The 23,085-nt window shown below is 39.4% G+C and overlaps 4 protein-coding genes across 5 annotated transcripts; 2 read left to right on the plus strand and 2 right to left on the minus strand.

The window, feature by feature from the left end:
* The first annotated feature begins 550 nt into the window (after positions 1-550).
* sftpbb (surfactant protein Bb) lies at positions 551-5,360 on the plus strand. The gene is made up of 11 exons (XM_044026442.1): positions 551-711; positions 927-979; positions 1,760-1,834; positions 2,476-2,598; positions 2,873-3,001; positions 3,082-3,162; positions 3,260-3,443; positions 3,546-3,688; positions 4,618-4,698; positions 4,795-4,894; positions 5,001-5,360. Exons 1-10 carry the CDS (start codon positions 657-659, stop codon positions 4,870-4,872), a joined length of 1,002 nt encoding a protein of 333 aa, XP_043882377.1. The 5' UTR covers positions 551-656; the 3' UTR covers positions 4,873-4,894; positions 5,001-5,360.
* A 188-nt stretch (positions 5,361-5,548) lies between these two features.
* Positions 5,549-10,184, minus strand: usp39 (ubiquitin specific peptidase 39). The gene is made up of 13 exons (XM_044026441.1): positions 10,034-10,184; positions 9,637-9,715; positions 9,059-9,153; positions 8,817-8,953; positions 8,291-8,443; positions 7,973-8,198; positions 7,808-7,882; positions 7,326-7,393; positions 6,866-7,054; positions 6,511-6,653; positions 6,237-6,372; positions 6,013-6,099; positions 5,549-5,818 (listed from the first exon to the last, which is right to left on the minus strand). The coding sequence occupies exons 1-13, from the start codon at positions 10,092-10,094 to the stop codon at positions 5,771-5,773; spliced, it is 1,497 nt and encodes a 498-aa protein (XP_043882376.1). The 5' UTR covers positions 10,095-10,184; the 3' UTR covers positions 5,549-5,770.
* A 268-nt stretch (positions 10,185-10,452) lies between these two features.
* On the plus strand, positions 10,453-12,315 carry lg5h2orf68 (linkage group 5 C2orf68 homolog). Of its 2 annotated transcripts, none has more exons than XM_044026443.1 (4): positions 10,453-10,652; positions 11,296-11,411; positions 11,504-11,649; positions 11,743-12,315. In XM_044026443.1, exons 1-4 carry the CDS (start codon positions 10,543-10,545, stop codon positions 11,863-11,865), a joined length of 495 nt encoding a protein of 164 aa, XP_043882378.1. In that variant the 5' UTR covers positions 10,453-10,542; the 3' UTR covers positions 11,866-12,315. The 2 variants fall into 2 exon arrangements, with proteins under 2 accessions (XP_043882378.1, XP_043882379.1); XM_044026444.1 differs by lacking the exon at positions 10,453-10,652 and adding an exon at positions 10,659-10,737.
* A 3,752-nt stretch (positions 12,316-16,067) lies between these two features.
* Positions 16,068-20,814, minus strand: mat2ab (methionine adenosyltransferase II, alpha b). The gene is made up of 9 exons (XM_044026769.1): positions 20,557-20,814; positions 19,817-19,894; positions 19,617-19,739; positions 19,305-19,417; positions 19,068-19,211; positions 18,764-18,982; positions 18,501-18,683; positions 18,264-18,397; positions 16,068-17,751 (listed from the first exon to the last, which is right to left on the minus strand). Exons 1-9 carry the CDS (start codon positions 20,648-20,650, stop codon positions 17,649-17,651), a joined length of 1,191 nt encoding a protein of 396 aa, XP_043882704.1. The 5' UTR covers positions 20,651-20,814; the 3' UTR covers positions 16,068-17,648.
* Positions 20,815-23,085: the final 2,271 nt, after the last annotated feature.

Below are 23,085 nucleotides of genomic sequence, written 5' to 3' on the forward strand. Positions count from 1 at the left end.
GTATGTCGTCCAAAATCGGACAAAAAAGTCATAGTATAGGATGTCGTCAAAATTCACTCAAAAAAGTCATAGTTTAGTATGTCGTCCAAAATCACTCAAAAACGTCATAGTAGAGTATGTCGTCAAAAATGGGACAAAAAAGTCATAGTATAGTATGTCGTCCAAAATCGGACAAAAATTTCATAGTCGTATGTCGTCCAAAATCAGTCAAAAACGTCATGGTATAGTATGTCTTCCAGAATCAATCAAAAAAATCATCGTCTAAAATGTGATGAAAAAGTCTTCTGTATGAAGTGTTTTTTGTATTCCATTTAACTTGTGTTATAAATGTGTGTAAACTAATATTGTAATATATGTTTAATAGTAATATAATAATATTAATATTTAATAGATATAAATAAATGAATAAAACAAGAATTTTGTTTGTGCAACACAGTTTCTGTGGAGCTCTGTTCATGTTTAATTGACTGCTCGTGCTTTAAATGATTTGCTCCCTCGCGCCTGCGCGTCATATCCACGTGTCTGATTGGTTGAGAGGATCGCCCTTTATTTCCGGTGCATCCCAGCAGCAGAAAAAAAACAGCAGCCGCACAACAATTGAAAACAAGTGACACCTTCTCTGATCCTCTGTCTCTTAACTGTGTCTCTGACTCATCATGTCTTCTCCTGGATTTGTGCTGATGTTCCTCGCAGCAGCGTCTCTGTGTCCTGGTGAGATGAAGCTTCTTTATATATTTATATTTATATTTATATATATACATAAAAACATGAGATCATTATTACTGTCACCTGATCAGGCGCCATGAATTCTGATGTCGTATCACATGAGGCTGCAGCGGCAGGGTTTTCATTTTCAGAGTGACGCTGGAATATTAAATATGTGCTTGTTTTTAAGCATGGTTTCTCTGTCCGTGTGTGTTTGAAAGGAGACGGCATGTTCATCATGGAGCCACTGTCTGTCATCAAACAGGAATCTCTGGTAATCGTCAATTTTATGTTCCACATTATCACGGTTATATGGCAGATATTTGTCTCAAGTCAGTCAATGTTGATTTAAAATCAAAGCCCGTCTGTGCGCGTACGTCCTGAACTGCACACACAGCTCAGGACACCACCTATAAAATCTGCACTTTCTCCGGTTTTGCTATGTATTGGTGTGTGTGAGTGTGAATAAAAATGAAAAATGAGCGATTCCCAAAGTGTGGGCCGTGATACGTTTTTAATTTAAATTTTTTGATTGTCATAAATGAAAAAGTGGGTCACAGCACTCTTAAGTTTGGGAATGGCTAATAGAGGATTTATTAGCAGAAAACGAAAACTTATAGTAAAAAAATTTAACCTAGTTTAATATTTGCTACTTTTGCTTGTTGTGAACGTTTTTTCACAGAAACGCTTGTCAAAAAGATAAAGTGCACATTAATGTGTTATATATCTTATATATTACATGTTGAACCTTTGTAATGTTGCTAGAAGAAGGCAATATCACAATATACTGTACATGATGTTATTGAATTATGGTCCGGGCCCTCGTTCAGACCTTAATGAATGCAAAAATGCTCATATTCATTTTGAAACACAACTTTCATATTTAAACCTCAGTAAAGTTCACAAACTAATATTTGAAGCAACATACCAGTGATTTCCTAACTAAAAACACTGGCAAGTTCTTGTCTGTGTTTGCAATTTTTTGGGATTAAATCATGTTGACATGACTGTGTTTGGGTGAAATGATCATGTGACTGTGGCCGCTCCTTCTCAGATGCTGGACACGTGTTCAGAATGCAGACATATCGTCCAGCTGTCTGCCAACATGATCTCCAGCAGAGACACGAAGGTCAGTGAGCTTTCACTTTAACTTCACTTATCTGACCACATGGCTTTGTGGAATCTGGCAGCCATTTTTAGCAGGCGGGGCCCAGGAGTGGACGCCTGTAATATTCATAAATGATGTTACATCATTTTTGTTCATGAAGACCAAACAGAGCTTTGAGCTTTTACTTGTACAGTGTTTAATAGATGTATTAGAATACACCACCCAAAGCCACAGCTGCCCTAAATGAACAGTATTAGTAATGATCAAAATAATTTTTTATGTTTCTGTAATGGTTAATACGCCAGTATATAGAATATTTTCAATGTTAAAATACAATGATTATTGTTATCCGTGGATTTTCAAATGTACTGCTTTTCTGAAAAAAATAGTAAAAGCACATTATTATTTCTTCAAAAATTAGTTTTAGTGGTTGAATGTTATACTTGATTAATTTCTGACGTCTCAGAGAAGAAGCCCAGGTGAGCCGGCTCAAATGTTGGGCATTAAAATGTGAATTCAGTTTGTTATTTGCCAAAATAAATAACAATAACAAGTGGGCCAATAAACTTGTTAAGCACTGTACGTCTCATTCTCAAGAAAGCGACCATTAAAAGGTGACTTTTAATTTTCTAACAAAATATTTAACTTCTGGTCCTTTTCAGGAGATTGTGTATGAAACCTTGCACGCTCTCTGCCGGCGCTTTCCCAGCGAACAAGCATCAGAGTGTGATTCACAGGTGAAGATGTATTTGCCCAAAATCCTGCAGCAAACCCTGAGTCCCCAGGTGAGTTTAGATAGATAGATAGATAGATAGATAGATAGAAGAAATTAAATTAAATTAAATTAAATTAAATTAAATTAAATTTAATTAAATTAAATTAAATTAAAAACCGTGCAATACACAATGAGCCAAAACACTATACACTATACAATAAGATGCTATCAGTCTCTAGCTACACATCCTTTTAGACACATGAAAGAGGAACAAACTCTGTGGCCTACAGGGAGGAGTGAGTTTATAATGTCATATTTTGTTGTTTTATTCTGTTTTTTTGTAGAAGTCAGATGAGACCTGCATTGCTTTTGGACTTTGTGCTGCCCCCAAAGAGGAACAACTGCAACTTCCCCATCATGTCTCTGATAAAGACACATTCAGATCTGCGATCGGCACAGCCATCAGCAGCTACGTTAGTATGAGGCAGCAGAGGTGGAATATTCAGGTCACACTGTCTTTATTTGCATCATATAAATGACATTATCTCTCTAGGAGCAGCTCAACCCAGCTTGCAGCCTGTGTTTGTTTGTCATCAAGAAGCTGGAGACGCTGTTGCCTAAAAATATGACTGAGGTGACTTTTTTCATTGGGGATTTTAAAGCCCATTTCCATCCCCATACATCGTATAATGTATGTAAATGTCCCGTTATGCTTTGGTGATTCTCTGCAGGACACTTTGATGAAGCTCCTGGACGAGGTCTGTGATCTCTTGCCTCAGAGCTACAAGGAGGAATGTGATGACTTTGTCAGTAAATACGGCGTTCAGATAGTGGAATTCCTCCTGTCGTCTGCTGCGCCTCACACTATCTGTAGTCTTTTGCACCTGTGTTTGTTCGAGGAGCAGCCTCAACCAGGTCTGTGTCGTCTTCCTCATGAAGACATTTAATTATGGTTTGATCATAGTTATTATCTGAGCCTAATATTTTATGACTGTTTCTCTTCTGCCTTTCTTTCAGAGGTGGTTTTCCCCTCAGACTGCGAATCGTGTCGCACGCTGGCGGTGCTCAGTCGACTGTACCTGGGTGTGAACACCACAGAAGCTCAGACTTCCTCCTTCCTGCAGTCTGTGTGTGCCTATCACCCCAATGCCATCCCTAAGGTTTGACGCCTAACACCAAATACTCACTGCTAACAGAATCGATCGGTCATGTCCCATTCAAATATTTTCTAATCTTTGCAACCTACGTTAGTCAAAGCCCTTTACACGATGCGAATATACAAAAGTGTGGCTCATTCAGATGCAAATTACGACGCAACCTCCAATGCACGTCGAGCACGATGCGAAGTAGTGAAAAGTATTTTGAAGCTTCAATTACACACACGTTCCAACTAAGCTCTATTACAACCCCCTTCCACACATTCGTTTTACAGTTTAGTAAAAAGAATGGGGTTTTGGGACACAACCACAATCAAGAAATCCGAAGCCGGGTTAAATGTTTGCACTGTACGCCATCAACAACACTTGTTCTGAGAGGTTAGCTGTGGCTTCGTCTGAAAATGAACAATTTGCACACAAAAAACACATCTGGTGTGCAAAGGGTCTTTAGGCTACAGAAAATAAACCATTATTTTAAAACTATGTGCACAAAAAAAACATACTTCTGGGTAGTGTATATTCAATTTCTGCCAATAGAAATGTTACACACTGGACCTGGAGCCAATTTATTACTTCTGCGAAGGAGGTTATATGTGATGTTGAATTTGAGTGCGAGCTGCATCACTCAAAAGGTAAAGCACTGATTTTGATGACATTTCTCGGGGGTAAAAGAAGAAATGATTCGATTTTGGAGGTGATCTGGATATGGATCCAGATTCAGGATATTTTTGAGTGTATGGATAGTGTGGGAAATGAGCAGCTTCTCTCTCCAAGTGCTTCGTCTAGTGTCTGTCAACAGCCTTTTTTTGTTACTCAGCTTCTAATAACGTCTGCCTCCACTAAGTCCATTTATTACGTGCTTGTATTTTAGAGGTTTTAATCTTATTTTAGAAGTTTTAATCTTTGTCTCTTATCAACTCTCCTCTTTTCAGTGCGAGGCTTTCACCAAATTCTATGGCTCCCGCCTGCAGAAGGTTTTGGGAAACCAGATGGATGTTCCACATGCTTGTGAAGTACGAACAAATCATATCATTATTATCATTTCTCAACAAATAAACTGTCTCAAATAGTCTTTAATGTATGTATGTTTTGTTGTATCTTTCCTGCAGAGAGTGGACTTGTGTGTTGCGTCGAAGAAGTTGGAGCTACTTGGAAAGAGTCGCTGTACTTGGGGACAGCGTTGCTAGTTTTCTGCTAAGTGATGCACAGGTAAGTCCCATCATCTCAACTTAATACACATGTATTTCAAGTCTACTGAATTTAGTTGCACTGGCAACCTTCAATTTGCGTTTTCCTGTGTATTTTCCCTTTACAGAACCGTATACGAGAAAGACATTTAGATGGCGTGGACAAAACGCTGCACTGCAACTCTGATGTTATGTGTGCACAAGGAACTTTCATTTTTACAAATTATTACTCTTAAATGTTTTGTATATGTGTATATGTTAATTTTTGGGGGAAATTATTCTCTCATTTGCTTTTTCAGTCAGTCATAGATATTATTCATGGCAAAGTTCGCATGATGTGTTATTAGACTACGATTCCGTCTGTAAGATGAGTTTGAGACAAGTGTTATTGTGCACGTAACATCATAATGAATGTGAAAACTGTTAGCTCTAAGCTGGACCTTTAGTATGTATGTATACCATGAAATAAAGGCAGTTTGGACAACTGATTTCACAACTCCGATGTATTTATTTGTTGCTGAAGTTATGCCAATTACTGTGGTTAGCCCACAAAGCCTGTTTAATCGCTTTCAAATAGTTATAAAATTATGTCTTTTAAACCTAATCATGGCATAAGAGCTTGGAAAGTAACAGCATAATACTGCATATTTATACAAAGATTCAGCAAACATAGACATGTCCTGAAGATTGTTTATTTAGAAAATCTCCACACAGTAAAAAGGAAATAACAAAGTGAAAATAACATGGAAACATTTACATTGATTTGCTTTTTTTGTGGTTATAAAAGACAAATTCATGATATTTTCTTCCCACCCTTATTCTTTGTGTTTGTGTTGTTATATTTAACCACTTAAATATCAGATTTATTTCCTAAATGCTGACAGCAATCCTGACTCATTTACACCTCCATGTGGTTGTTTGTGTCAACGTCTTTTCTCTTCCAGATCTGAAAAAACAGAAAAAATAACTCTTACTAAAATCAGATTCAGGAATTCGGATTATGCTAACAAAATCTTTCTAGTGACACTAAAAATTCTTTCTCTTCAGTCAGTCATCAACTTTGACAAGTTTTATGCCAAATCTAATTCTACTCTATATTTCCCAACATAAAACACACAAATACACAGAGGAAGGACTTACCTGGATGTAAGCTTCTGACAGCGTGATCATCTGGGGGAGAATGTCAGTCACCTGCAGGTCTTGCATCTCATACCACTTCCCAGTTCCCTGATTAGACATATAATAAAAGTTGGTCAGCAACAACATTTAAACCCGTAAATGTAAGGGAATGCATTTGTTGGCTTTGTAATGGTTAATACTGGAAGAAATCAGGCTCATTTCAGAAATATCTGCCTGCCACCTACATGATGCAGAACATGTATTCTGTACGCTCCCTCCGTGGGCTTCCCATCATGCACTACATTGGCGACGAGGTCATAAGTCGTGTTCTTCTCTGTAACTTGAGCTTCTTCTGTCAAGTACTCACGGAGGTCTACATTCCTATAGAAGAAAATACAGTGATGACACAAACAAGTGCATATACAAAACCGACAAACATGTGCTTCAGGTCTATGCAGGTACTCTGAATAAAGCCTACATACTTCAGCTTATAATATGCAGTGTGTGAACAGCACTTACGTGATAGGGAAGTTGACAATCGTTGGGTTCTTTTCCACAAAGAAGTTGTTCTTGGTGAATCTTTTGATGCAGAAAATGAGGTATGGAGGAAGTTTGGTCAACTGGAACCTTTTGAGAAAATTTTCTTTGTAGGTTTTGTATTCCTGAATTTTTAAAAAACAAACCAAAAAAACAGGTAAGTGTGGAGAAATGAAAATGAATGTGAAGATGACATTTTTTGCTTAAGCTCATGCTGTCAGGCAAAACAAAACAATAAATCCAGTAATTGTTGAGAAAATATTCGAGCGCGCCAAATCAATATTTGTGATGTTTATTTGAGTAAATCAAAGACAGCAGGATGCAAATGAATCTGTACCTTCTCGGTGTTGCCATTGAACTTGCCCAGGATGTTGAAGAGAGGCACCTGTGGGATGATGAGCTGCTCCTTCTCATCCTTGTAGAGAGGAGCTGTTGGGAGGTCAAGTGTCAGAAACAGGAAAGTGGACTCAGACATCTGTTCCTGGTACTCCTCTGTCACGAGTAATGCCTCCTTCTCCTCTGGGAGCTAGAAAAAGCGTTAACATAAATAATAATAAATAATAATAGAGTTACATTCAGTGACCAATTTTAGAGATCAAATACATGTTAAATAGCACTACATTCCAACACTGATGGTCTACAGTGTTCAGTGGCATGGGTGTCTCATTCTTAATGTGTAAGCATCATTTCAACCATCCTACAAGATCAGGGACCAGGTGTGCACGCTATCATGTCAGACAGCAGCTTTGTTAATATATATTGCATAACTGTAAGTCAACGACTTAAAGCAAACTTACTAAATCTGGGTGTGGAAGTTTCTTGGAGAAGATCCTCATGGAGCCCTGAAATGCTTTAGTAATGCTTGCTATAAAAGAAAGAAAAACATTAGTTCTCATTGCAGTTAGGGTGTTAGGCTGTTTTTTTCTTAAAGCTGTAATGTTCAACTTTTAAATATAAACAGCAACACTGCGCTAATAAAGCGAGACAGCTGCTAACAGGTTGGATTAGTTGACTGAAAACACAAAGAACACAGACAAAACATTTCTACAAGTGAATTTTACTGCTCAAAAAAATTCAGTCATCCAGCAGTTTGAAGAGGTAAACCGTTCTTGCAAACACTCTCTCGGAAAAGTCTGATAGTGCTGTTTGACCGAGTCCATTTTCCAATGAAGGACGCAGCAAACAAAAAAAAGTACTTTTATCATGTCCCCATTGTTTACATACAAAATGATCTAATGAGGACATTTTTAAATTGCCTCCTACTCCTACTCCTACTCACAAGTCTTTTTCTTTGTCCCTCCAAGTGCACCGTGCAGAGCGTTCAAGAACCACGTCATGAAGTCCACAGCATCTCCTGCAGAAAAGAAAACAATCAAAAGCAATGTTAAAAACAATGCTAATGTGATTCAGCTTGCACTGTCTTATGTCACAACACAGATCTTACCTTGCTTGGTAATTTGGAAGTTCTTCTTGCTGCACAGAACCACAGCTTGCAACATCTCATGAGGAGAAACATGAGCCTTGAAGTTTCTCGGATTCCAAAGTTTTCGCATCAGCTCACCAAACCTCTGCACCAAGAGGAACATGATGTCCCCTGGTGGCCTGCGGATTGTTATGTAGTTTTCCTCCTCAAGGAAGTAGTTTCGCAAAGGTGGAACATTAGAAAATGCCTGAAAAGGAGGCAAATAAAAAACTGGTATCATTTAATTTAAAAAAAAAAAAAAGATTTCCAGACAGGATTCACTGTGACAGTTATGCATACCTGTAACACCACATTGGCATAGTCATTGGCTTTGATGTTGTTGAGGCCCACAATGCCCGGCAGGTAAGTCGTACCATCGTAAGCTCGGTACAGTTTTCCTTGCTTGTCCAGTCCTGCAATGTGCTGCTTGGTGAAAGTTGGCTTTAGCACATACTGTGGGGAAAAACAGCATCCAGCAATTACTGACACAAAACTACATTTACAAAATACTGAAAAGGCCTTGAAAGCCTGAGTTCAAGCCTGAGACAACGCATCATATGTTGCTATATCATTGAAAGTACTTCATAACTATCTTTAAACAATGTTGTAAAAAAAGAATTTTTAAATTTCACACATTTATCAAATGTGAACGCATTTATTGTTCATTACATTTGCAAAGAGCATTAAGTAAGTATTATTAAGTATTAATTTGTATAAAACAATAACAAAATCAAGCTAGAAACACAACCGCAAAAACCAAAGTGCAATAGATAATAACTGTATCCATACTTTATTACAATAACAACTCAAAAATGGTTTTACTTACAGTGATGTCTTCTAGTGAAGAATCAATAATCTCATAGTTGTCAGGCAGACAGTAAAACTTGAGAGTGTGTAGATTGAGGAACACGTGATGGGTAAATTGTACACTGTGTGTGTAAGCATGGGACTTCAGTCCTCTACCTAAAATGGAGCGTACATGAAAATAATAAGTCATAACATAACAAGTGCTTTTTATTATCATTAGTATTATTATCGTTATTGTTAAATCCAAGTTCATACACATACCTTGAAAATATTTCCCACATATAAGGCATGCGTACACGTTGATGTGGGACAGAGAGATGGAGCAGAGCTTCTCAAAGTCAAAGTCCAACACACTCCTGGAATAAATACAAACACAACTTAATAGATACTGGTCGAAAATGGAAAATAATCCAAAAAGCCTATATATTGCTATATATTATATATATCTTCTCTTCACTGCACATACTGTTCACATTTAAACAAAAATAAGCAAAAGCATTTTAGCTGAGTAGTGTTTGTCTTCACTGCACCAGACTGTTCACATTTAAACAAAAATAAGCGAACGGATTTTAGCTGAGTAGTGTTTGGGCTGATTATTTCTTCTTTTTGGGAGAACAATATTTGTTACACAGCTGGAGAATAATGTTTTTGAAATGTCTCGGCACAAATGTGTTATTAACAGCTACATAGTTACATATTCTGATACATAAAACTAATGTATCGGACTGATGTCGGACACAAAAAAGTGGTATCGTCTCCTACAACTGCTGCGGTAACATATAGAGGCGGATTTAGCACTTAGCATCAACAATAGCAATGTACATTCAACTGTATCTTGCCTGTTTATGGTGTCAAGATAAGGGCAGTGACGACTTCTCCGGTCTTCTACTACACGTCCCCGTCCAACTTTAGCCTCCACTGCAACACAAACAAAACCAAGAGTCAACTCTTAAGTTAAACAATTTCAAAACAACAGAATGGAGGCTAACTTCCATGTTAGCTAAACGAACCTAGCATTTAGTTTGTTCGTAGACGATGGTTAAATACACAGGGTGCGCAGGAAAGGCGGTGCTTATGTTTCAGCATTTCAAAACCAAACGGTGGGACGTCAAAACGAGCCGCCGTCGCTGTTGCTGAGCAACCCTGAGGACGAAATCTAACGCGCCTTCAGCTAGGCGCTAGCTAGCATACAAGCATACACGCTTTCTAGCATATATTAGTTGGAAATAAACCTACCTTCGTCTTCGTTGTCATCGTCGTCCACTTCAGTCTCTCTTTCCCGCTTCACGGAAACCATTGTGGTGGTTAGCACGCGTGTGTGATGTCAGAATATCGAAAATGTGATATGGATCAGTTGAATGAGTCGCGCACTGTGTGCGTCGAAACTGTTAGTACGTCGCAACACATGGACAAAAACTATCCCGGCGTTTCAAGTCCCGTTGACCCTTGTACTATCTAGTTTACAACGCAGAGTTTTATTATTATATCTTGCTAAGTGTGTACTGAATGTTATTGAATTACCCTTTATGATTACATTTTGATACATTCCGAAATATATGCATTTCAAATAAAACAAATTTTAGCCTATCCGCATGCATAACTCCGGGAGTGTTATATTTGGACAACAAATTGACGCTAGCTAGCATGTAGCTTTTTGTCAGTGTTCTGATAGAGTCTTGTTATAATAATTTGCGCTGCTCCCTCACCCATACCGTTATCATACCATTGGACATTTGTCTTTAGACATGGATATTCTGGGAGACGACGAAGCGCAAGAGCTAAAATATAAACGAGGGGGGCGGTTGGATATGAGCCACGGTTTCCTGCACCATATCCGGAGGAACCAGATTGCTAGGTAATTTCCTCAACTGCTGGTAGCTAATGCTATCAGATAGCATCGTAACTAGTTCACAGCACCCAGCCATAATATTTGCAGCTAAGTAAGTTTTTTTTTTTTTTAGAGAAATTGTTTCGGAATGCGCACATGTACTATATATACTAAGCATTAAGTCGGTTCAATTACGAAAACACAATCAAGAGTTGCACAGGCCTGTTGGTCAAATTTATAATTTATGTAGGACACTACATGTTTAACAACATTTAACTGCAAACACAGTCTGACAATAAAAGTCACCATTTGGATTTGATGCAGCCAATAGGTAAGAGCCTTCGAAAGTTGAAAGGATGATCCCTAATTATAACCATACATCAACCAAGCAATCAAAACGATTAAGGAGATTACTGTTTAGAAATGTCAAACATAGTGTGAACACCTGCATGGATTGTAGTGATCCAGCACTCCTGGGGGAAATGTTGATACAAATATTAGAACACATTTTTGTCCCACCATAACATATTCCGAACTGACAATGCCAGGATTCTTCAGGCTCAAATTGTGAAGACTTAACACATCCCACCATCTCCCATCATCAATACATACATCTGTTTAAGAAGAATTGATATAACTCAAAGCAAATGTTATTTTCCTGTCTTTCAAGAGATGACTATGACAAAGAGGTGAAGCAAGCCAAGGAGCTTCAGCGGCGGAGGCACACCACAACCCCCAGAAAACCCCGGCGACCTGACATCCAAGTGTACCATCCACGACGAAGACGTAAGATCAATAAGTCGTATGCTTGGTCTTCACTGATTGTAGTACGTCCAATATATAGATTAAAGGAAACATTGCTGTGTGCTTGTTTCCAGATGGATCAGAGCCAGGGGCCGGTGCTGAAGCTGAAGAGTGGAATGAGAGTGGGTCAAGCACAGAGACTGAGACCCAGGGGACTGAACTCTTTTGGCTTGACTATCAGGCAGACTCTGGTGCTATTACATCCTTCCTCGTACATAAGGTGAATGTACACTCCTTTATTTGATATTCCTGTCCTCTTGCTTGCTTGCTTTAGTCTTGTTTTGTTCATACATTTTTTTTCTTTTTTCTTAAGGATGATAAGCCTGAGAAAGTGGTGGAGTGTGTTGCAAAAAAGAACAGCTTGGATTCAGCAATGAGGGCCGCTCTGGTGGCTCGGATTCAAAAGGAAATGGACAAAAGGCGGGACAAACGCTGAGTGATAAAGCAAGAATGTGACGGCAGGCAAAAGCCTGTGGAATAAAATTTCATTCAGTTTTGTGCTCTTCAAAGCACAATCACTGATCAAGGTGTTCGTGGCATGGCGAGGAACTGGGTCCTGTGCAGAAACTGTCAGCAGAGAGAAGTTTTCTGTTATTTCAGGAGAAGGACCAGCACTTACGATAAACAGTACAGTTAGGAGTTGACGTATTAGTCTTCACTGCATTGTACTCACCTTATGTTACCTCATATGCTGATTCTTAACAAACACTTTTTATTTGACTGTTTGTGGTCTCTCAAAGGAGCGGATACACTTTGAGTGAGCGCTATTAACATTTCTTCTCAATGTAAAATGTTTGTGTTTTATCGTTTACAAAAATCAAGCAGATTTGAAAATGTTTGTCTGATATTTGAAAATGAGCATTAAATGATTTGTTATATATTTGGAGAGTTTAGTGGATAATGTGTTTGTTTTGTAACTGAATTTCATTGTTGTCTGTATTTATTATTTTATGTTCTTGGAAGACTTTTATTTTTGATACTATAATGTTTTTTGATGAGTCCGACATATACATAAAAAAAAAACTGATTACTGTGCAAACGTGTTTGGGGGTGTGAATGGAAAACGTTAACGTGTCATTTCTCAGCTTCATGCTATTTTTCATTTTCTCAAAGGAAAATAATGGATTAACACTTTTTTATATCATACTGCTATCCTAAAATGTCTATATTGTTAGGAAAACAAAAACCAGAACAATGTGTTTTGCACCATGTATTCAGCAGGTGGCACTGTGAATCCTTTTTTCACTCCAACTCCTTTCTGCCTTTGCCACAATAGCTGTTGCCTTGTCATTTTTAGTTGCATTGTAATAGTTTGCTTTATCTGAGAAAACACTACAGTCTCATTTTCATATAATAGAGAATCTTTATAATGCTAAAGAAAATGTAGTTATCTTCAGATCAAGGAAAAAAGGGGGTCTGATAATCTTTTTTCGACTATCAACCAGATCACAGTTGTCATATTTCTGTTCAATCAGCAAACACTACAGAGCTGACAGCAATGTACTACTAGTATGTTAACATACATTCACTGGCTAAACAATCAATCACATGACCGCAACTCAATACCTTCAGGAATATAGACTTACTTGTTCAAACACGCAATCAGAACATTCTGTTTCTAGTATAGCTGCACACGCACAACTGTAGTGCATTCCAGTTCCATCCGCAGACCGTATAGTAGTCAAAAGCACGCTCTGCCTTGCTATTGGTGGAACCAATACTACTCCCCTATAGCTGGTCAACGCCCAGCTTACCTCACACACTTTGACTCACCTTCCCCTTATATAGTATAGTATAAAGTAGTATAGTATTTGATGTAACCTTTCCTGTTGTGTTCCACGGGTTAACCTTGGATCACCAGTCAAATATACAGTAATAATAATACAGATTTGAATTCACACTGGGTAATGGGGCACTGTGACTATCTGGGTCTAATCCCACACTGACTTGAGATACTGTTTGGAAACATCTCCTGAATGACTTGTGGACCACTAGACAGGTTAAGACAAGCTCAATGTGTAGTATGCACCTTTGTAACCCATTATTTGACACACCTCACATATAGCAAGAACATTCACAGAAGCAATATCTACCTAAGGACAAAAAGGTTTACGTGAAGCTTCCTTCTGTTCGAACGTATTTTAAAAAGAAACAAGTTTTCTTCATGACCATAATGTTCAACAGGGACTGAGAGGATTTGATTTCTTATAGGCATAGAAGTACAGCTGCGAGCTCCCTAAAAATATTACATCAACAGTCACCGGAACCCTACAAGATATCCTGCTGACCTCACCTAAATTAGGTGACCTACTGCTGCCCACTGCCATGTGACCATCCACACTGCTCCGCTCATTAGAGTGCACTAGCTGTGAGAAAGTTGAAAATGTTATCAACCAGTCTGCAAAAATATTTGGGCCTGACGTTTTATTTAGGTCTGCATTGTGTCTTGTTTGGTCTTGAATACAAGTTTCACATAACTGGTGTCGTCTAAGCTCTTTGTTGTGCAAAGAACTCTCTGTGCTCTTTTTTTTATTATTATGGAGAAACAATGTACAATACTGAAAAGTAAACCTTCCCCCTGGTGCTACCAAAGGTGTGTGGCGTGGTGTTTGTGCTCACATACCTCAAAAATTGAGTGTGTTGTGAATTTGGTGCACTGTTCTTCTTGAGTGCTTGATTGATTGATCATTGCAGCCCAGTGTATTTCAGCCTCAGCAGGTTCCATTATTGCTGTTGCAGTATCAGGGAAGGGTGGTGGTACATGATCGCCAGCACAACCTCACCCCACCATTCAGAGTTAAGAATAGATGTTTGACTGAGCCAGTGTGACGGTGTACATGCACAGCTGTGAAGCTTCACTTGATCACTTGCTATGAGTAATATTCACAGCTTGATATACTGTAACTGGAGTTATCTAAATCTAAATCTGAGTCAGAATTCTTTTTATGTGGAGTACTGGTCATGACAAGGTCAGTTTCTGTGAGATAAGGTCCTAAATAGGTAACAAATAAAAGCACACACACACACATACAGGTTTGCACTATTCTTCCAGGAGCAAAACTGGTTAAAACTGTTACTGTACCAGTATTTCTTCTCAGTGTCTCAGTGTAAATTCCACCACTTATAGCTTCACATTTGGCCCTAGAGCAAATATTGTATACCTGTTCTCAGGATGCAAAATAGTGAGGTGATGTGACAGCACTGTGTTTTATGTGCTGTTTTTGTGCTATCATTTTTGACCTTTTTGATTTCTTATCCAAACACCAATCAAAGTCATGTCAAAGCAAATTTAACTTGTCACATGTAAGACAGGTCAAATGAAAATGCTGCTTTACAAAAGACAGTTTTATCACACATTGCCATGTGCCCAGTTATTGTAGATGCACTTAGATACAGATAACTTTATTTGTCCCCTTAGAGCAATTCAGAGCAATGTTCAAAGCCCTACATTAAAACCACAATGCAAGGTGCAATTTGAATCCCCCCCCCCAAAAAAAAAATTCTGAAAATAATTCAACTGATTCAAATAGATTCTGTTGCCAGAATTGACAGTTAACTAAAACTAAATATTTGGTTTGAAAAATAAAAACACAACTTTTGTCATGGAGACAGCCAGAATTTGGGGAGTAAATGTCTGTAAAATGACTCCTTAGGCTCATATGCAGATCCCTGAGTCTTGGTTAGTCTTCCTGGGAGGTTGCACATAATGTCCTGACTGCATTCGTGTAAATTTACTGCCAAGTTTGTGGTCACAAGTACTTATCTTTTTGAAGACATGCAGCTCCCAGTGAGAGTTCAAATCAGTCATTTTAGTTCTGATGGTTGATTTGAATTCTTAACCTTCCATTGCTTTATTATATTTATACCAAGTTTACAACAAAACAAAGGACTTGGAAGTCCCCAACATTCACAATGCAGCTATGAAGAGAAACCAGACTGTGCTTTATACCTCACTGCTGTAACACCTGTCACAATTGCTGTTTTCATTGGGTACAAGCAGCTGCAAGAGGCCTGTGAGAGCCCGAGTCTGAGCATTAACCTCCGACGTCAGCACACGCTCCAGTCAAGACACGCAACATTTCAGTGCCAACATTAAGACTTGCATTACAGTGGACTAGCAAAACCGGGTTAAAAAGTAGTTCCACAAGACACTTTTAAGCTGCTACACAGAGTTAACACCATGTCGACCTGCACAGGTTTCACCAGAATGAACCCTTTTTGATTAGACAGTTTCAACCACAACAGCTAGCGCTTTTAATTTGTTGAATTTGATATTAACAGCACTTTAATGAAATCAAAGGGGGTTTGATAAGGTCTCCTCAAATACAATGAAAGCATTAATGCCCATGAAATAAATGCAACCATAAAGATGTACTCAATTTTGCAGTTTAACATTTAGCAGACACGTAATTAATTTTGAACATTCCATCAGCAAAACAGATCATTTACATCAGGGGATGAGTCTTACGTATGGAGGACACCATATTTAATGGACAAACTAAACACACAAGCTTCAATAACAGAAGGCTAACATACATGGGAAAGTGATTAAGTAGCTGTGGTCTGTGCTACCTCACCCCTTCATAAAAGCTGGCAATAACCAATTACAATATAAGAAAAACAAAAACAAGTCAGACATTTCAAATGGAGTAGTTGTTTATTACAGAGCATAAAGAAACTACCCAGCAGACATGATTTATAACAGAAATGAGCTAGTCGTTCCTCTGGAAGTTGAAAGCATGTCGAAGAGAAGCAGATAGGGAGTAGAGGAAAATAGAAAAGGCACTCTTAACTTACTGTCGCCAACGGGATACCCTTAAGTGGTTAAGGGAACAAAAAAAAAGTCTATCCCACACACTAGGATGGCTGTGTAAACAAGGCTGGTTTCTCTGTACTACACCAACCAAATGTTGGCCAACCTATTGAGGATAGAGAAGAACCAAAACAAACTGCACCAGACATTAAGGGGACTTAAAAACAAACCTCAAATCTGTAGTAAAAAAAATTAAAAATGGCTGTAAAACAAACAGTCTTTAATGGTTGCCAGTGACACGTTTTCCTCTCGAGGCAGACCAAAGCTTTTCTGTAGAACACTCTGGGGCCTCAAGCAAAACACTGAAAAAATGATCAAGTCAGAAGGAATTCAAGATTCAATGCGTTTAAAGCTGCCTCCTTAAACCTCAGCTTCTCTGTATCCACGCCGAGTTTAAGAGAACAAATAAATAGTGTTGACTCTGGATTCCTAGTCAATACGATGTGGTAAAGAACACACCCCACTAAAAGGATAAAGATGGTATTCCAGGTTTCTCTGTAGCTACACCTGCCATCAATACACTTGTGGGGTAATGCGCTTTTAGCACCTCAAAACCATAAAACATATTTTAAAAAGGGCTTTAAAAAAAAAAATTGAATTTCAATGCATAAATCAATCCAATTTTCCATCAAGTATAATCAATACCTCTGCAGACCAGAGCAGTGACATAGCAGCTTCTGACTTTTCTGTATTACGTCAGAAAACAGCCAAGGCCTGTAGAAGCATCTGGGGGTTACGGCTCATTTTTGAGCTTGTATAATTACAACATGGAACACCCCTAAGCCTGCAATGCATAGCATTTTTAGTGACAAACAACCCTTAAAGTTTGATTGTGCCATTCTAGCATCCTCCACAACAACGAGGGAATAAAGCCATCATAAAGAGAACACCGGGTCAAGGAATTGCTGTACCAGACTGACAAAGGAGGAATGTTAAGTTTAAATAGAAGCCGTTTAGGAAGGTGACAGCTCCCACAACTAGCAAATTACACTTCACTGGACTTTAGATTTCCTTGAAATTGACTCCTTTTATCAGTAGCACCAGTAAATTAAGAGGTGTATTAAATTTGCCCTAATATGCAAACGCAACAATAATGATTTGGAGTGTGGAATGCCACAATAAGCAATTGAAAACAGCCACTCGGGTCTACCACAAGAAGCAGGGACACCTAAAGACAAGAGAGATCATCAAGTACTATGGTGCATGGTTCACTGAACCCATCCAATTCATGAAACATCAAATATCTATGACCCAGTATGATACCATAAAACAGTAACAAGACAAGAGGGAAAATGGAGTGAAGGAGAAGTTATGCGTCATGAGAGATAAAGGCATTTCACCCCCTGGAACTTGAGGCTTCTCTGTAGTATACGCCAACAAGCCTGAGGGGGAAAAGCTTAACAAGTTTAGAATTCAAGCTTTTTGGGCACCTCCCATGGGAAGGAGTCACGGCCAAAGTGGCCATAGGCTGCTGTCCTCTGATAAATGGGCTTCTTCAGGTCCAGCTCCCTGGAATACATAATCAACATGTTTAGCGGCAGTCACACTTCACAACCTCAGATGCACACGTTCGTACTCACGGCCAAAACGCTAACATTAGCCAGTTGGCCATGTCGAGAGCCACCAAATAAAAAAGGAGGTTTGCCAAGGCAGCTAGTAAAGTGGGAAAACCCTGAAGCTTTGACACTTACCCTCTCAACCAAAGTGGACCCTGCAGCTTGCAGATAGAAGCCACACTTGGAGACAATACTTGTATCTATGAGCTAAAAAGCTTCATTATGTCCAAAAACATAATTTGCTCCAATAATGGCACAAACTATTGTACCATGTAAATAGACAGTTACAGAGGCCAATGGTAATTTAAGAGACACTGACCCCCACAGAATGCTTTTTAAAAACTTCATTAATTAATTTTATCCTGGGGAGACTAAATGAAGACAAAATCAAGGCACTGGAGACAGGAAGGAACCAGGTGCTGCAGTTTCACTGCGTAGCAGGTGGCTTCAGACGACATACATTACCTGACGATCACTCCAGGGCGGAGATCAAAGTTTTTCTTCACAATATCAAGCAGCTCCCTCTCACTCTTGTGGGATGTCCCATAGTGGAAGATGGAAATGGACAGGGGATGGGCAACGCCAATGGCATAGGACACCTGATGCAGCACACAGACATTTTAGATCAAGCATTACAAATCAACAGAGCCTGCTGGAGCAAAATGTGTCCAATAAGACTTGTAATTTGACACTCCCACTCACCTGGACTAAAACTCTTCTGCAAAGCTCAGCCTTTACCAGAGACTTAGCCACCCAGCGAGCAGCATAGGCAGCAGAGCGGTCCACCTTTGTGTAATCTTTCCCAGAGAATGCTCCACCACCGTGGGCTCCCCAGCCCCCATAAGTGTCAACAATGATTTTACGTCCAGTGAGGCCAGCATCTCCCTGTAATGATAGAACAGGTTACACGGGTGCTTCAAATAGCTGAAAGGATAAATAGTTTCAGTCTTCCACTGAACATTTACCTGTGGGCCACCGATGACAAACCGCCCACTGGGCTGCAGGTGGTAGATGGTGTCATCATCCAAATAGATGCACGGAACAACAGCTTTAATGACTTTCTCCTTCAGAGCATCTCTCATCTCCTCCAGGCAAATGTCCTCATCGTGCTGGACAGAGATGACGATTGTGTGCACACGTACTGGGAGCATGGCACCACGGTCCTGGCGGTATTGGATAGTCACCTGTGAACAAGATTAACATAAATTAAAAAAGGTAACTGAGAAAAACAATTCAGTAGTGACATCAGTAACAGCATGACAGCTCCACCTGTGTCTTGGAGTCTGGTCGGAGCCATGGTAGAGTGCCGTTACGGCGCAATTCAGCCAACTTCGCATTCAGCTTGTGGGCAAGGACAATGGTCAGAGGCATACACTCCTCTGACTCATCTGTGGCATATCCAAACATCAAGCCCTGCAAAACAGTCACCATTACAATTTGTTAAACAGTGAATGAACACTGATTTTAATGACTCACAGCTCAAACTGGCAGTGGATGAGTACTGACCTGGTCCCCAGCACCAATGTCTTCCTCATTGCGGTCAATGTGAACACCCTGGGCGATGTCAGGAGACTGTTGCTCCAAAGCAACAAGAACATTGCAGGTATTATAGTCAAAGCCTGTGGAAGACACAGCAGCAGATCAATATTTACTTTGTATAAAGGACACAGAAAAAGGGGTTTCCTCACTCCCTCCGCAACAAATATGCATACTCTCAAATAAGATGCATACTTATTAAATTGTACATTGCATATTAAAAATATTTAACCATAATAGAGACCAAACCAAGTTACTCCATGCATAAATAACATGCCATACCTTTGGAAGAGTCATCATATCCAATTTGGCGGATGGTGTCACGGACTACTTTCTGATAATCCACTATGGCACGTGATGTCACTTCTCCTGCCAAGAGGATCATCCCAGTCTTGGCAACAGTTTCTGCAAAAATGAAGTTCAGTGTGATAATGTAATCAAAAAGGTAAAAAATCATTCCTTTTGTAAACACTTCAGCTTACCGCATGCAATTTTGGCATCAGGATCCTGCTTCAGGTGGGCATCAAGAACAGCATCGCTGATCTGATCACAGATCTTATCTGTAAAAAAGAGAAACATGAACAGATCGTGTTAAGATCGTGGGTCTGTATACAAAAACAGACTGGCGCCACCAGCCTAGTTCCGTGCTGTGGGAGTGGCTCGAACCCGCCACGGTCGCCATTTCAGCATGCGCACGTGTGATTAAGACGAAGAGGGCGCGTAACTAACGCATGAATCATGTGAACGAGCTTCTCCGCACAATAAAGTAATTACACTAAGCCACATTAGTGCGACATGTTATGGCCACAGGGTAATGTTACAGGTCATTGTGTCCCGCGTGCTACAGTACACTCGATACAACGCGTTTAACAATAACTTTGCCATTCAACTGTAATCCCATGACTCGTAATAATAACAATAATAATAATCCTTACAATATACGGTTAACGCAGTTATTATGTTTACAAACCGTTGAACCGGCACGCGGTAGCATGACCGGGTTAGCGAGCTAACGTTAGCAAGTAGCGCATGCTCTTGAAACCGGGCCAGTTCATTCACTTAGGAAAAAGGGACAAAACGTTCACATATTAACAATGGCATCGTCACTTTTCCTTCAGTATGGTGAAATTAAACAACACGATAGGGTAATAACGTGATTAAGTTATATATTTTCACCAGAAAAATACAATGACACAAGGCCAGTGTATGTGTGCGGTCTTACCGGGGTGTCCTTCTCCCACCGACTCAGAGGTGAACAAGAAGCAGTCCTCATCAATGAGGGAGTTATGAAAACCGTTCATCTGTCCGTTCATCATCGTTAACGGCGGCTGCTGGTGTGGAATTTAAGACAGTATTACGACGCTGATATCGAATTTCGCTTTATATAAATTACTCCGTGCGTTGCCTTCGTTACCAGCCGGTAAAGTCAGCCTTACTGCGGGTTTAGCCTCATGGCGCAGAGTCCCTCTTTTTATCCCTTGAAATCAGACTCCTCTGACGTCAAGAGAGGGTGGACCGTACCATCGAGTCTATCGAGGGGGCGGTTTACAGCATCCTGTCCTAATCCAGAGGGAACACAGAAAAGCGGTCACGCAGTTTTTTCAATGACAAATTTAATTGATTTAACCATGGAAACGCCTCGGGAAAAAGGCAAATAACATTAGACTACTGTTTTTCAAAAAAGATAAACACACGTGAATTGTTGCCCTTGGTGTTATCTGGCAGTTGGCATCCGCAATGTTGCATCACTGCCCTCTTCCTCTCAGGCCTGATACCAGGATGAAGTGACTGGAGGACATTTTAAAAATAAAATGAATTGATTAACCATGATTTAGTTTCAGAATGGCCAAGTGTGGTACATGTATCACCAGTATGCAAGCTTCCTCTGGTGGAAAATCAGAAATACTGTTCTACTGTATATACCAGGGTATGTGGTCACCACTTTCGCTAAATACACCCGACTCCTCTGTTAAATGTTGAGATTTTAAGAAATATCCTTGCTAAATGATGGAGATGTACTCACATTTTCAGGATTTTAAATCTTTTTAATTGATCTACAGTTCTGCATTGTTTGATTCCTGTGTCGGACATGCGCTCATGACTCTTCCAGTGACAACACTCTCTGACCAACCAGTGGCCCGCAGTCTGACCACGTCACACTTAGTATCGGCTAGGGCCCAGGTAGTAAAAGAAATATCGCTCATGGTAAAGCAAAAAAAAAAACTTGCCACATCGATCAGAACTGCTAAGTGGAAAGGCTCCATTAGACGACTGTTTCCATTTTAAAGACATTCATTTGAGCACTTTTAAAGTTGCAAAAGCTATGTATTTTTTATAAATTATTCTCAGAAAATCAGCATAGGCAGGGGTGATAGACTTTGCTGTTCATTTCCCAGGGAGTCAAAAATGTGTAGTTCTCGATATTTTCCGATACAGCTGAGGGAGCTATGCCTCTGCACCTTCTCTTCCCTTACTTTCAACCTTGATCAGTTTTAGTAAAGCAGAGCAGGTCTGTAGTCACACCTATCTCATTCAAAAATGGGTTGTTCTCGGCAGTCCTCTATAGATGCACAGGGCTTTAATATAGGGACAGAAAATAGCAAAACCTCATGACACCAGGCCTGGTTGAAAAAAAGTGGTGCATTTACTATATTGTTGGATAGTTTAGTGTGTTAAAATAGCCTTGTATGAATTGGCACTTTCATATTTAAATTTAAATCATTTGCTGCACTGTATATTCTTTTAATAAGTAAATTGTTGTTTTATGCTCTATTTTAGTCTAACTTTGCTTACTTTCTCTCTTTCTATTTATCATTTTCTGTTACGAAAGTTTGTTAAAGTAAAGCGGCCCTGCCTTTTTTTACCTGTGACATCACTGCCAAATGAGTTACATGTGTTGCTGTGCACATGTAACGATGACTTGTCAAAAATTTTGTTGTGACTTGCCAGACTTGTTGCTCAATCTGCACCTTATTTGACACGTATTTCTAAATGTTATAGCTTCAATGTCGTCATTGCTTGTTACAGTGTCCACATGTCAGTCATTTGGATGTTTTTGTGCATGATGGTCTCTGTACATGAACCAGATAACAAACAAATGCTTCCTTAAAAACATTACTAAAGTGTGTTCTACAGTAAGCAGCGCTGCTTTAATTGATCTGATGGGGGCTAACAGTGACATCAAAACATGTGCTTCCTTGGTGAAACAATCAGATAATCTGGAAATACATACAGAGAAGATGCTGGTTACATTATATGTCAACCTTGATTTAATTATACTTTACTCTGATCTTCCTCTTGTGCTTCAGGTCATGTTGGACAATATAATCAAAATGTTTAATTGTGGACACGATGTACCATTGCAGGGTGCACACCTGTTTATTTAATATTGCTCCAAGGTTGATTTTACCATGCCTCAAATCCAGGCCATTTGTTTGTCCTTGGACAGGAAAAGGTCTGAAACACAGGAGAACATTTATCTGTGCTGTATTCACTCGCAGCACATTTTGGCTGCGTTTTAACCCAAATAAAGTCTGATGCACGTTGAACATTTGTGTATACACACCATGACTCCCAATAACAATGCACACTGATTGTGAAGCTTCGTCTATGAGTGAATCACCCTGTATTTACAGTATTCCTAAATATTGCTTGTCATCGTGGTTCAGCATTTTAGGTGTGGACGCACACTAACAATTGGCGTTTCAATCAAAGTCCACAGTTCCATCATAAAACACAAAGACCTGATGTC

Source organism: Solea senegalensis, linkage group LG5 (assembly GCF_019176455.1).
Source record: "Solea senegalensis isolate Sse05_10M linkage group LG5, IFAPA_SoseM_1, whole genome shotgun sequence".
NCBI lineage: Eukaryota > Metazoa > Chordata > Actinopteri > Pleuronectiformes > Soleidae > Solea > Solea senegalensis.